The following is a 13,701-nucleotide window of genomic DNA, read 5'->3' as shown; positions in this document are numbered from 1 at the left end:
CACAGTTGAAATAAACGATCCTAAGTATAATTTTATTTATTTTCTTTGACTTACAATGTATTTAATTAAAATTGACAATGTATATATAATACATCTTAATAATTTAAAACAATTTACAAGGTACGTACCAAAGTAAACAGAACTTTTTGAATTTAGCGCCCCTAGTGGCGCCTTCTATATGCCCATTGGTGCTATCTCTATCGATTGTCCAATGACATTTCATGGATTGGCAGTGAAGCTATTTCGTTTTACGTATCATGTGCTGAACACAATGCATATCAGTATGTTTGTGTTATCGTAGGAAGAATGAGCGTCGAACAAAGAGTCAATATTAAATTTTGTTTTAAAATTGGAAAACAATTTACCGAAACGTTTCGATTGATGAAACAAGTTTATGGCGATAACTGGCTATCCCGTAGCACAGTGCGCAAGTGGTTTCAACGTTTTCAAATTGGTCGTGAGGCTAATCAAAAACTGCGCATGAATTTATCAAAAGTCAGCCGAAATCATCATTGAAATTCATGGAAATGGAATTAAACATCTACAAAACATTGATTTATCGGTTTTGACCGAACAGTTGTTCGTACGTAAGATGTGTGCACGGTTTGTTCCGCACAAATTGACTGACGACCAAAAATAGCTCAGAATCCAACATTCGAAGGATATCATTATTTGCCCAAAAATCACATTTTAACCATTAACCACCACCGGTATTCACCTGATATGGCATCGTGCGACTTCTTCCTTTTCGGAAAAATACATTTGACCATGAAAGGAAGCGTCATGCAGACGTAGAGGTCATTCAAAAGGCTTGCACCGGGATACTGGCGGACATACCGGCCAACGAGCTAGAACACTCGTTCGACATGCTTTTGGTCCGTGCAAAATACTGTATTGAAGCAGAAGGAGACTTTTTTCTCAAGGAAGGTGAGATGGGATCTTATTGAACAGCTTTTGCCAGACTGAGATGGAAATACTCGGTAGACATACCTTTTGCGTGTCTAGCAGCAATTTTGCTATTATTGATATTAACACTCTTAATAAATTTTGTGGTTAGCATAAAACGCTTCCTCGATCTGTGAAGATTTGGTGATTTATAGTACATATGTACTTTCAGGAGTTTAAAGGTTACATAAAATATGAATATTTTTCAAGTCAGATTCATAAATTTTCGATGAACTCTATGAACCTATATACTAATATGTTTTGAGATATAAGCGGTTTTCGAAAGAAAAGAAGCAGCGAACATTTTGAGAATGATATCTCAAAAATTGAAGGACTAGCTCACGTATATACGGACAGACAGACGGACATGGCTAACTAAACTCAATAAAAAGGGGAATTTTAATAGGGTTGGAGATTTTATTGGTCGAGATATGAAATGGGATCGCTTGTCCTGTCTTTAAATCAGACTCAAACACACTATCGGAATCAGTTGGAGTATTTGGTATAATATAATATGTAGGCAGTCCAACAAAATACGCTAAATCGTCTTTATGTTACCTTCCCCGTTTACTTTTTAATGTCACATAATTTTTTTTTTTGTTCTCTGTTATCTCTAAAAATACTTATGACCTTAATGATGAAATGCGCGTCCTTGAAAATTTTAAATGTTTATTAAAACAGACAATTTTTATCGATACACAATTCGTGTCGTGCTTATGAATAACAATAAGAAATTATTCAAGTGAAATGCTTTGCAATGGTGTCAGTTGCATACAAATTTCTCACGTAAATTATACCCTCGATAATTATACGTATATGTACACAAATATTTGCAGAGTGATAAAAAACACATCGGGGTATACAGGAATATAGCAAGTAAACATATTAATTTATAATTTGTATTTTTGCTTTTAATGCTGAACGTGGGAGCTATTTTTTCTTAATTTTCGGTATCATTTTAGAGGCACTGAAGCATGAAACGTCTCTACAAAAGTTATTGTGACATGAGTACATCAGTGAAATGGCACAAATCATTCACTGTCATTTTTCTTCAGTCCATTAAGCAGGATCCAGAGGTAACCGCTGTCAGCATCACAAACGACTGACCAATGCGCGTGGAGAGCCAAGATGCGAGCGTTGCAAAATACGAACTAACAGCGTTCATGTCAACCACCGTAAGCAATATACTTAAGCTTCTCGCATATCCTAACACTATACTATACAATTATGTGGTATATATGTAGGTAAAATTGCATTAAGGGGACCGTTTTCAAAAAAGGAAGCACTGCACACGAAAATTACATTTTTTATACGATATAAGTATGTATGTATATTGTGAGTCAGCGTTGTCAGTTGTTGACATTTTATGTTGGCATTTTACACGCCACAATTAAGCGACATCATCCCGACATTTGCGCTGATAATCAAGTAAGATACAAATCTAAAGCACACGATTATTTACCATGACTATGTGCATAGTCAAGTACACATGCTCTGGTTTTCGTTGAGCCTCCTCTTCAAAGTTCTTCAATGAACAACTGATAACCGGCTTAATGTGTTCTACTTTTGAAGTTCACTTATTAAATTATTGTTGATTACTAAATATATAGAAAGCGTTTACGGCCTCGTACACATTATTGAATGTACTTGGCTTCAGAACGGTTGTCTATATATATTCTCTTTGCAAAAATTAATACAATATACAATATAGGACGATTATATATTTACATACACATCGTTTGGAAGAGTTGGCCCGTACTTGTATATGGCAGAGTAGCTTATGTGCATATATGGTGTACGTACATACGTTTGTAGCAGCAGACAAAAACCCACGTATGCTTGACGAGAATTAATATTTGATTCATAAAATATATAGTACAAACGTAACTAAAAAAAATCTTTCTATGGTAGCGTGTTTTTATACCCTGAACAGGGTATATTAAGTTTGTCACGGAGACCCAGAAGGAAGCGTCGGAGACCCTATAAAGTATATATATAAATGAYCAGTRTGTTGAGCTGAGTCGATTTAGCCATGTCCGTCTGTCTGTCTGTCTGTCCGTCCGTCTGTCTGCATATATATACGAACTAGTCCCCAGTTTTTAAGATATCGTTTTGAAATTTTGCAACTGTCATTTTCTCTTCAAGAAGCTGCTCATTTGTCGGAACTGCCGATATCGGACCACTATCACATATAGCTGTCATATAAATTGAATGATCGGATCAAATTCTTGTATGGAAAACTTTCACTCACTATAACTCATACAAACCGAATGATCGAAATCAAGGGCTTGTATGAAAAACTTTCGCATTTGACGTGGTATCTTCACGAAATTTTACATGGATTACTGCTTAAGGTATTAATATAATCTCCGAAAAGATTGTTCAGATCGGATTATTATAGCATTCAGTCGGTTGTAGAAGCAGCGCATTTACAGATTTATGCCAAACTCTTCTAGCGATTATTCTTGTGTTCTGTTGATTGTCATCGCAAATGCAATTTGATCGATTTTCCAGTTTAAAAGCCATTAACATCGGTATGTTTGGAAGCTAAAATTGCTCGTGCACTCAGGCAATCACAGTTACGATAATTTAGCTAATGTTCGGATAAACATTCGTGATAAGTTCATCTTTCGTTGAAGTGAATTGACAAAAGACAGGTGAAATATATAACAAACCACTGGAAGTATCAACCGGAATTTGCCCACTTCCAATTCTTAGCGAAGACGATGTAAAATGTCATCGGCAATGTAGTTTTTTTCGTATTCTATAATTGGCGCGAATTTGAAGGCTGATATGTCGGAATAATCATCACGAAAAGTTCACGAACTTCATTTGCTTTCGAAGTAGCTATCGAATCGTCCATTGTGTGATTCCAGTGATCATCATGTTACAGCAGTTGTAATTGATGACTTGCTTTTCCAAAACTTGCACTCACCGTACCATTCACAGTACACAATGACTTAATCAATAGCAACTGAAAGTAGTCGTTTTCGGGTGGATTGTGTAAATTCGTCATAATGCATTAGTTGGTAACACACCTGTATGCCCATCGATGTATAATATCAATAATGTCAAGGTATTTCCGAATAGAGCAATGTTTTGGCAAACAGATCACTGACGAAAGTTGAGAAAAAACTCGTCAATGCCGATTTTGTTGTTGGCGGTGTTTCCACTGGCTGTGCTGTATTCTCTGAGTTGAAATATATTCTTTTGTCATTCTCCAAATTATCTGCGAGACGCACAACAGCAGGAAAAGCAATAAATTGCAAAAGTAAATATCCTACAAAGCGCTTTATTGCAGTTCAAGGCCAATAATCGCCATGTTGCTTTCTTTGGTGACGTACATATTTGTAAACGTATTTGATCGATTTCACCAAACTGCAATACTCAACAACGACATAAATTTGGAATGTGAAATAGATAACAGTGGCGAAAATGGTACGATCCATGTGTTGTTAACTTCGATAAATATGTTGCTAAGCGCTTAACTCAACAACGCCGGGACCAATTTGGCTAATTCTTTTTTCTAAATGTTCGCTGAGGATCAAAGATGGTTTTTACGGCGAGAAAAATTCGAATAATTGCCGGAAAACCTCTAAAATCAGCCCTTTTCCCATACAAACGAATGAATGTTTGTTTGTTAGTAACGGCTCGAGAACGACTCAACCAATCTTAATGACATTTTCAGAAGATGTTCGCTGTGGATCGGGGATGGTTTAGAAATAACAAAAACCGCATGCTTTTCGTGTGGAAAAGTCGAAAACTTAGAGAATTCCAAAAAGTAACGTTTTTTCATACAAAATGTTTCTTGAAGTTTTTATTGTTTTGGTTTTTAATTATTTAAATCGTTTAAATTTGTCATTTGCTTTATTTATTCTGGCTTAAAGAAAACAAAAAAAAATTGTTGAAAATTATTCAGTAAAAACGTTATTTGTGTTTCACACAAAGTGATAAATTATAGATTGAAATTTGTTACGATCCTCTTCGTGGTCGCGCTAATATCGGGCGGCGTTCTTTTTGGCATCAACGTACCCAAGGCACATGAACGAGTACTCGCAGGATGCGATGACATGCGTGTGGAACTATGGATCGCGGTCAATCAGCAAGCGTTCGTCACAATGTCACAGCCCCACATTTCAAGCAACGCTTACGATGCTTGATAAACTTGATCAACGTATGGTATATATGGTGCTGTTAGATGCTGGATGCACATACTCTGTTGAGTTGCAAAAAAGAGGTTGTTCAAACCTCTAGCTTCTGAATATGTGGAGTTCTGTACTTATAGCGGACTTTTTACCGAAAATATTGGCCAATGCGTAATATATGTATAAAACCGGATTATAGAAAAAATCCTTTCCTGATAATCGTATGCCAGTGAGTCAAACATGGTTTGAACCGGGTCAATCCAGCTGGCTTTACTCTATTTAGTTTGGTGATCGCGTGTAAGATAGTTTCCTTAATGAAACTTAGGAAGCGTTTTATTAGTATCGGATTCTCCAATAGGGATGATATGATTTCTAGCTATCGTTTCGGCCATTTTTAATATGTCATGATATCGAATTTCTTTTTATTGTATTCAGTAATAGAAAGATATACGCAAAAAAAAGTTTATAAGATATTAAATTTTATAACTAATCGTTCTCCATTTGCAAAGTTTTCGTGCATTCGTTAAAAGTTTCGAGCGTTCACATTTCTACATAATGTTCAGGGGCCAATATGATAAAAAATCGCTCGAAGTAATGAAAATATTGCTGACTGTGTGTGAAGTGTTTTTGAAGCATGCAATTTGTCGGTTCCAAAAAGTTCGCAAGAATTGGTATTGTCTCAACTGGGCGTATTTTTTGAAAGGATTTGCGCTCAAGAACTGAAGCCATCGGACCACCGTGAATTGGCTGATTTTGCCTCGGAACAACTTCATCTGAGTGGTGCGGTAAACAAAATTGTTGATTCTGTTGTGTAAAATCCATAAATTATTCACATACATTCAATACATTCGTCTAATCTGACAGTTTTGTGTGGTTTTTGGTCTGGTGGAATCATCGGTTCTTTCGAAATAAGAGCGATATTGAGTTGTGATAACCAACTTTTCATAACCGTAATTGGAAGAAGTCGATCTCGACAACATCCGGATCCAACAAGTTGGGGCTAGGTGCCCCACAGCATGAGTAACAAATGACTTAATGCGAGAAAAATTTGGAAGTTTGATTATTTCAAGAATTGTGACATTGAGAGGCCTCCAAGAAGTTACGATTTAACACCATTAAACTACATCGTTTTGGTTATTTGTTTTCAGCAATAAACCAGAAACTTTAGAAGTCAATATTGAATATGAGATTTATGACATACGACTTGATAAATAAATTAATAACTAAATATGCAAGGTGCATTACATTTTACTCCCGAGATTGCGTTAAAAGGCTTGGCAGGGGTAAAAATTGGATGTTGAGGGTAGCACCGCTATCCTTTAGGCTAAATCATATATCCTGGGACCGGTATGACTATTTCAACCAAATTTATTATGTAACATTCCTCTGACACACATGTGAAAATATACGAAATCGCACCACACCCACGCCTTGTTCAAATATAACATCAGTTAATATATCAGGAAAAAGCTTTACTCTAATAGTGCATTTAAGATGACTTATGACTAACAGTTGCGTGAATCGAACCAAATTCAAGCCTTTAGATACGGAATATGTGGACCCAGTTGGGCTTTAATTCTTGCGAGTTGCAAGAGTATGAAATGTTCGGTTTGGGTTCCCCAGTTGGGCTTTAATTCTTGCGAGTTGCAAGAGTATGAAATGTTCGGTTTGGGTTCCCCTTTCGTTTAACTTTTTAACACTAATAAAGACATTTGACTTGTCTTTTATAATATCAAGTGTAAGTAAGAATATAATCTGGAATCAAGTAGTATTTTTTTCGGAGATAACTACAAATATTCGCCAATTAAAAACATAAATTGATTAGTTTTTGGTTACAAGCACATAATTTAAAGGTACCAAAAATAGATTAACGAGATAAACTTCAAATTATATTTTTTTTCCATGCAGAGAGATGTGTGCATTAACATCGTATTTACTTGACTGTTAACTAACTGCTCACAACACTTTTGGCAGAAGTAAAAAGAACGACAAAAAATGTAATACCTGAATGATTTTAAAAGAAACTTTCACAGTTGAAATAGGCTCTGCGTACTCCAGCAACAGCTGGAGCTTTCTCCACACGAGAAGTACCATTGAGAATAGTACCGTGAACATCAACAAATAAAAATGTGCACGAATTTCGGTTGGTTATGCAAAATTTGTGAAATTTCTCGTCACAAAAATATGTATTTTTTGTAAATGTTTTAGTCGAGTATCAAAATAAACAGCAACACTTCACAACAAACTCAAACATACAAGTAGGCACCTTTATGTGTAGTAGTGCTGAAAGAGCATCGTTTTGGTGTCACCATCATTACGAGAGATGAGTCTCTTTCAGAGAAAAACTAAAAAGCGTCACCGCTTAAGTGAGCGGTCACGCGTGATTTCGGTATTTCCATATGCCCATTAGTTACACATGAATTTTTATGGAAGTTTTATGAGCGAAAAAAAGTAGTACCCAGCAGGAAAAAGTGTCTTTTGAACGATGCTCATGTTATATCAGCTGTTTATCACCATTTTTAATTAAATCTTAATACAATTCTTTTACATACATAAGTAATTAAAATAATAATTCTTGATGACAAGCAGATTTGTTGTTGGTTGTATTAACTTTTATTTAGTAAATCAAATAAAATATCCAACAAAATTATGATACTTCTACATTTATGCCCTCTACTTCCAATCAATTGATATGATTGATTCACGGCAGCTTATTGGTTAGGTGTGCAAGTTCCTTGGTACAAAAAAATTTCGAGTTCGTAGATGGGCGTAAACCAAAACTGTTCAAGACCCTACGCATCGAATATGTCATGTCCAATCTATAGTTCACTTATGATGGAATATATCAGTTAATGTATGAGATATATAATTGAAATTTTGGGATAATCCTTCTCCAACAATCGTATGTCTGTATGCTAAAAATTGGTCGAATCGGGCCAATACTTCCCTAAGCACCCATGTACTTAATACAAAGATTTTTGAACTTCCAGTGACTTTATGCTGGATATATCAGACAATATTTCAATTATCTCAAAGAAAATGGGAGAGCATATTTTAATCATGACAGTGTATCTTTACGACAAAATGGATAAATTTGAGCGCAAACTTCACTTAGTCCTCTTATAACCATTACCAGGTTACCTCACTTGTTAATAATACAAATACCTTTCGATGTCAATCAAAGTCGAAACGCGGGAGAAAACGACTGTAGAAACATGATTGGAGTACACACTGCTCAGAGTCTGGTGGCGGCATACGCCTGCAGAAGTATGTATACCAAGAAGACTGCAGGAAATGTCAATAAAGAGGGGAAACAAGAAAGCCTTTTGAGCACTTGTCCTACATTAGTGAGGCAACGCTTCAAGCATTTAAAGGCCTCATTGTATGAGACACTGGAAGAGGTAACGTTAATTAGGTCGCGGAATCTATTGAAATTAGCGTCAAGTGATGGCATTCTCAAGGATGCCTACTTCAAATGAACTGATGTAGCGGAATTCCTAATGGCATCACAAGACACAAAACTGCTCTAAGTGTTATATATTAGCCTACGATACTATCGCTACCTAACCTATGTATGAAGTTTGTTCAAAAGTGAATTTTGAATTTTGTATTTCTTAAAAGAGATATTATAATTTCTTATCTTTGATTCCACACCTTTCGCATGTATATATATTGTCCCCGTAAAATCACTCCAGATATATTATTATCTTCAAAGCACTTAAAAGAGGAATTTTTTGTAATCTCGTCCATCGTAGCGTAGCGTCGTCTTTTCATTTCCCCTTCAGTTTTGGGAACAAAAAATCACAGAGACGCAGGTCTGGGGAATACGATGGCTATGGCATTATGTGTTGGCAAATATTTGCCTACAAACGACGATACGTGTGCAGGGGAGTCATAATGATGTAAAGGCCCATTTTTTGTTCCTCCACAAATCTGGGAATTTCTAGCAGATTGCTTCTCGAAAATATCCCATAATTTGCAGGCGATATTCTTTGTTGAACATTCGACGCTTTGGCAAGAACCTACTTTTCACTTGATTAATGCTTTCGTCTTTTTTCGTCAGACAACCACTTCGTCGTTCACACCTTCTCGACCCTCTGAGAATACTTTGTACCACGGATAAACGTTCTCTTGTCTTACGTGGCTTTACCATATATCACAGTAAATATTTGGAATGCGTTTTTGCACAAAACTTTATACAGATTCTTTGATCTATTTTTTGGAATAAGCAAAAATCGATGGCAAACCAAAACGCGTCCATGTAAAACAGCTGTCAAAAATTAACTAAACATAAGTTAGGGATATGTACAAACAATTTGAAATTAAATATTGAAAGCATAATCTCGCGGAGCCTAACAAATGGCCTGGTTGTCCATTTGACAAATCCAAAAGTTTGGTACTTGTTCCAGCGTCTTGTTGGAATCCTTCAGTAGTTCAAGAGTTTGATCAAAGGACCAAAATCATTTGCATTATACCTAGTTGACAAGTTGTTTCTATTAATTGCATAAAAAATCTGTAATAATGAAGATTTTGCAAGCAACAAAAATGCCGTTAGTAACTTTTACTGCAATGCAAGAGAGCTTGGAGAGTATCTTGACGATTCTTTGCATTCGAAATGGATGGTGGATTCAAAATATGTTGGAGTGCTTAACTCTGTTTTTGTTAATTCTAAATTGAGAACAATATACTAAATATATGTAAACGTCGAACACATGTGCTTAATTTCTCAGCGATCCCTCTGGGAAATTTTATATCTGCAAGGGAATACCCAATAACTAATAATTTTATAATTCCACTCTCATGGAAAACCTGGTCGCAACTGCCAAATAAAACTGTATCGATTTTTTCTCTAAAAGGTAGCATTTACTTGGTGCTAGGTCTGCACTATGAGGTAGATGATTAACAATCTCCCAAACCACGGAGAGTATATGCCTGGCGTTGTTCTTATGGATCACAATTCCTTTCCGATTCGCAGAAGCAGATTGCATCCTTCAGTATCTTAAGTTTTTTACACCACAGGTAAGTTTTTAGAGTTTAACTGTTGGAGATCGGGATGATTCCCAGTCAATCTCACCAACCATCCTGACAGTTAATGCTGGCTGATAGATCGTGGCAGTTTTCATTGATGTTATCGTAAGTGACAAACCGTCCGTCAACTTCGTCGCAATTAAGAAGCAGTTGTTGTTTTTGTTAACTTATGTGGCACATATGCATCGAGCTAATTTTTGTAACTACAATCATTTGCATTGTTTCAAACATTTTTTTTTTTTGCGTCGATCGAAAGAGTGGTTAAAAATTATGGGCTGTCAAAAATGTGTGTAACTTTCTCAAAGTTTCTTCACATGGGTTGTTTTCTCTCAGAAAAAGTGTATAAGTGTGTGTATTTTCTACTTTTCTCAAAACGTAAGAGTGAGAGTTACCTGGCTGTTGTTTGTTTATAGTCTTTCGTAACAAATCTTTTGAATCAAGTTATTGTACTAATTTTAATGAATTAGCAACTTTTGTTAAGCTCAATGATGGAAATCGCAAATGAGTTTTTTGGCAGTTTTTTGTGCTTTTTTATTTTCTAAAAATTTAAAATGTGTGATGCAGAATTGATGTAATGTTTCCATATAATGAGGTTATATTTTCAGCGAGGAGAGAAAACTAGAGTACTTAGAGTAAGCCCAGCTATCATATTTTTGTACAGATTTCTAATGATTGGGAGTCTAAATTGACAATTTCAGTTATTCCGTTAGGTTTTAAATGAAAGAATTCTCTAAAAAATTAACCAATTTGAAGTTATATTTAATGTTGGAACTTTCAAGTTGTTTTTATTTCATATTTCTTATAAACTTATCACATATATAATTGAGTAAAAAATATTTCAAAAGTATGGAATTACAAAAAATACTCGCTTCACTTAATTTATGAATTTGCACATACATGTACATTATAGATTACTTAAAAATACACACTTAGGTATTTTTAACACAAAATTAAGTATAATTTCCTAATAATATGGCTCATTGCAAGCTAATTAATTTTTTTATTCATTCTATGACACTCACGATTTGTGTCTGCTAAATTATTATTCCTTATACAATATAAACTTATATAAATATGTATATATGAGTGTGTTGCTAAAAATCACCGCATTCAAATTGTTGGCTCCAGTACTTTGCCGGCGAAAATTATATTTCCAGTGGCTTCTTCTTCAATGAAGAAAAGAAACGGTTGATTGACGTTGAACTCCTCGATGAGTGGCGCGCCACCGAATTTGTTGTCAATCTCCACGACTGTTGAGGCGTAGGCTTCGGTGCCCTTCTCGTTCACATCAATACCGCTTTTCTGAAATACATTTGATACTTTTAACACCTCAGCAACAGCTGCACCGCGCGCCAAACCCGGCAACGAAGCATCGCTCGTGAATATATCATGGATGCCCAAGGCTTGCAGTGTGGGTTTCAAGTTCTTGTCAAAGTCAAATTTGAATTTTGGCATTGTTACTTTTACTTTGGCCGACTCCATAGCCCATTGCATACGTTTCAATTGGTCATTGACCAAATTCTGTGTAAGCACCTCAATGTTACCCATTGTCTTAGGCAATAAAATGAACATGGAGAACTTCTTACCCTTATAAGGTAAGCGCAAGATCTTCGCATCTAATGAAACATCATTGTAATAGTAGAAGGAATCTGTAAGCTCCATAAACTCGGCGCGCATTTGTGTCTTTGGCGTATTGAAGAAGACACCTTCGAAAGTGTTGTTGAATGGCGTACGCCATAAACCATTAAAGTACAACACATTTGCCATGAGTAAAACATTATTCTGTACATTGCCTTCATTTACGAGTTGAGTTAGACGTCCATGAGTAACGTTATTGCACCAACTATTGATTACATACGCCGACTCGCCACCTTTCGTAAAATCCAAACGCTCGATATCGGTTTGATAGTAGCTATGCAGTAAGGCAGCGTAACGTTGTTGCGGCTCAACTGTAACATCTGTGAAAAGTTTGGATTCCAAATTCAATGTGAAATATGGATTTTCCTTTTTAAGTACATTCAATGTTTTTCTGTAAAAGCCGCGCAAGTTATCCGGCTGCCTGATGTCCGTCAATGTACTATAGAGTTCACGCTGTGTTTGCGAACCGTTTCCCGCAGCTTCTGCTAACAGCGCCAAAGACAGTTTGACTGAGAAGGGCGATATGATGACGTTACCGGGCTCCTCACTCAGCACTTGTTTCAGCAGTGACCACGAAAATAGGTCTAATGTATCACTGCGGTATGGCACATAGTCGTCGAAATCATAATCTCCAACTGGTGCAGATGCATAGATCTGCTCATCCGGTAAAAAGATACCGCTTGGAATAGGTGGCAATGCATTAGGAGCTTGTGTTGGTGGCACAATTCCGCTTAATACCGCGGCGTGAGCTACTGCAAATCCGCACAAAAACACTATGAAACTATGTGTTATCATATTTGTATTATTTAAAGCACTAATCACAACTACCGAATATTTGTCTTCGACCTTTTAGCCTTGGCGTATGTTTCTGAACTCGTTTAATATTGTTTACTTGGCGATACGAAACGTATGTATTATATATGCATATGTATGTGTATTACTATCACATAGTTTTTATTGTATCTTATACCGTAAAAATCCCCAGAGCGTTCTGTCGTATCAACCGATCGTTTTGAAGAGATGACTTAGAATGACACAATCACATCACAGAACCAAGCTTTAAAAACCTGTTTGCTGCTGACGTAGGAGCGTATTCAAAGTCAGTGATATGCAAGCTGAAAAGAATGAAAGCGATCGCGAGAGACTCTTCGGTTCATGTATTTTCGTATAAATTAAATCACTCAACAAACATTGTCGGCGCTGATGATGCAGGTAAGTAAGAGACTCGTGTATAAGAGAGATATAAGTACAAGCACATATTCAGGTTAGGGTTACCATAGTTTAACATTTAAAAGCACAATTTAGAGTGTTTTATTTCAACGAGTGAAATTTATTAATATTCACTAATAAAGTAATTTAAACTTCGGAATAATCTTAAGCTGTAAATAAAATTCGAGAAATACTTTAGAATACTTAAGATGCCGTGTGTAAGATACATTTTTTTTAATCAGAGGCATATCGTATATCTTAGAACTTACAAGGTAAAATTCAAATGTTTCTAGAAAATAGAAAATAAGGTCCATACCATACCATAATAATAGAAAATGATGGTAAAGGAAATAAGAAATTTTGAAAATGTATTCTCGATAATGCTTTCCATGTTCACTTGATCCAAATCTATTTGAAAACTTTTTTAATTTTTTTAATAATTATTTGAATATCTTTAAATATTTATGAAAGCTTTAAAACTGTACTTATTATATTGGTACATTTGCTGTAAGGTAGCACTTGTGCCACTGTAACGCACTATCAATACTCTTATAACTTTCTCTCGCTCTCTGTCTAGAGATTTCCAAAATTCAAAGAAGCTTTCCTTTGACTTCAGAAGATACTTGAGCATATTGATACTTTTATTGTCTTTTTTACTAGTACTGAAAATACCCATGGTATGGACAATTGAATATGCGAACAGCGTTTAAAAATTAAGCTGAACGGAAAGTTGGAG

General features: G+C 35.7%; 1 protein-coding gene across 1 annotated transcript; it reads right to left on the bottom strand.

The window, feature by feature from the left end:
* Positions 1–10,871: 10,871 nt before the first annotated feature.
* LOC108967234 (serpin B3) lies at positions 10,872–12,797 on the bottom strand. The gene has a single exon (XM_018930528.1). The coding sequence runs from the start codon at positions 12,549–12,551 to the stop codon at positions 11,229–11,231; it is 1,323 nt and encodes a 440-aa protein (XP_018786073.1). The 5' UTR covers positions 12,552–12,797; the 3' UTR covers positions 10,872–11,228.
* Positions 12,798–13,701: the final 904 nt, after the last annotated feature.

Source organism: Bactrocera latifrons, unplaced genomic scaffold (genome assembly GCF_001853355.1).
Source record: "Bactrocera latifrons isolate USDA-ARS-PBARC rearing strain unplaced genomic scaffold, ASM185335v1 scaffold_180, whole genome shotgun sequence".
NCBI classification, from domain to species: Eukaryota; Metazoa; Arthropoda; class Insecta; order Diptera; family Tephritidae; genus Bactrocera; species Bactrocera latifrons.
The sequence above is the reverse complement of the archived record's forward strand: the minus strand, read 5'-3'. Positions and strand labels throughout refer to the sequence as shown.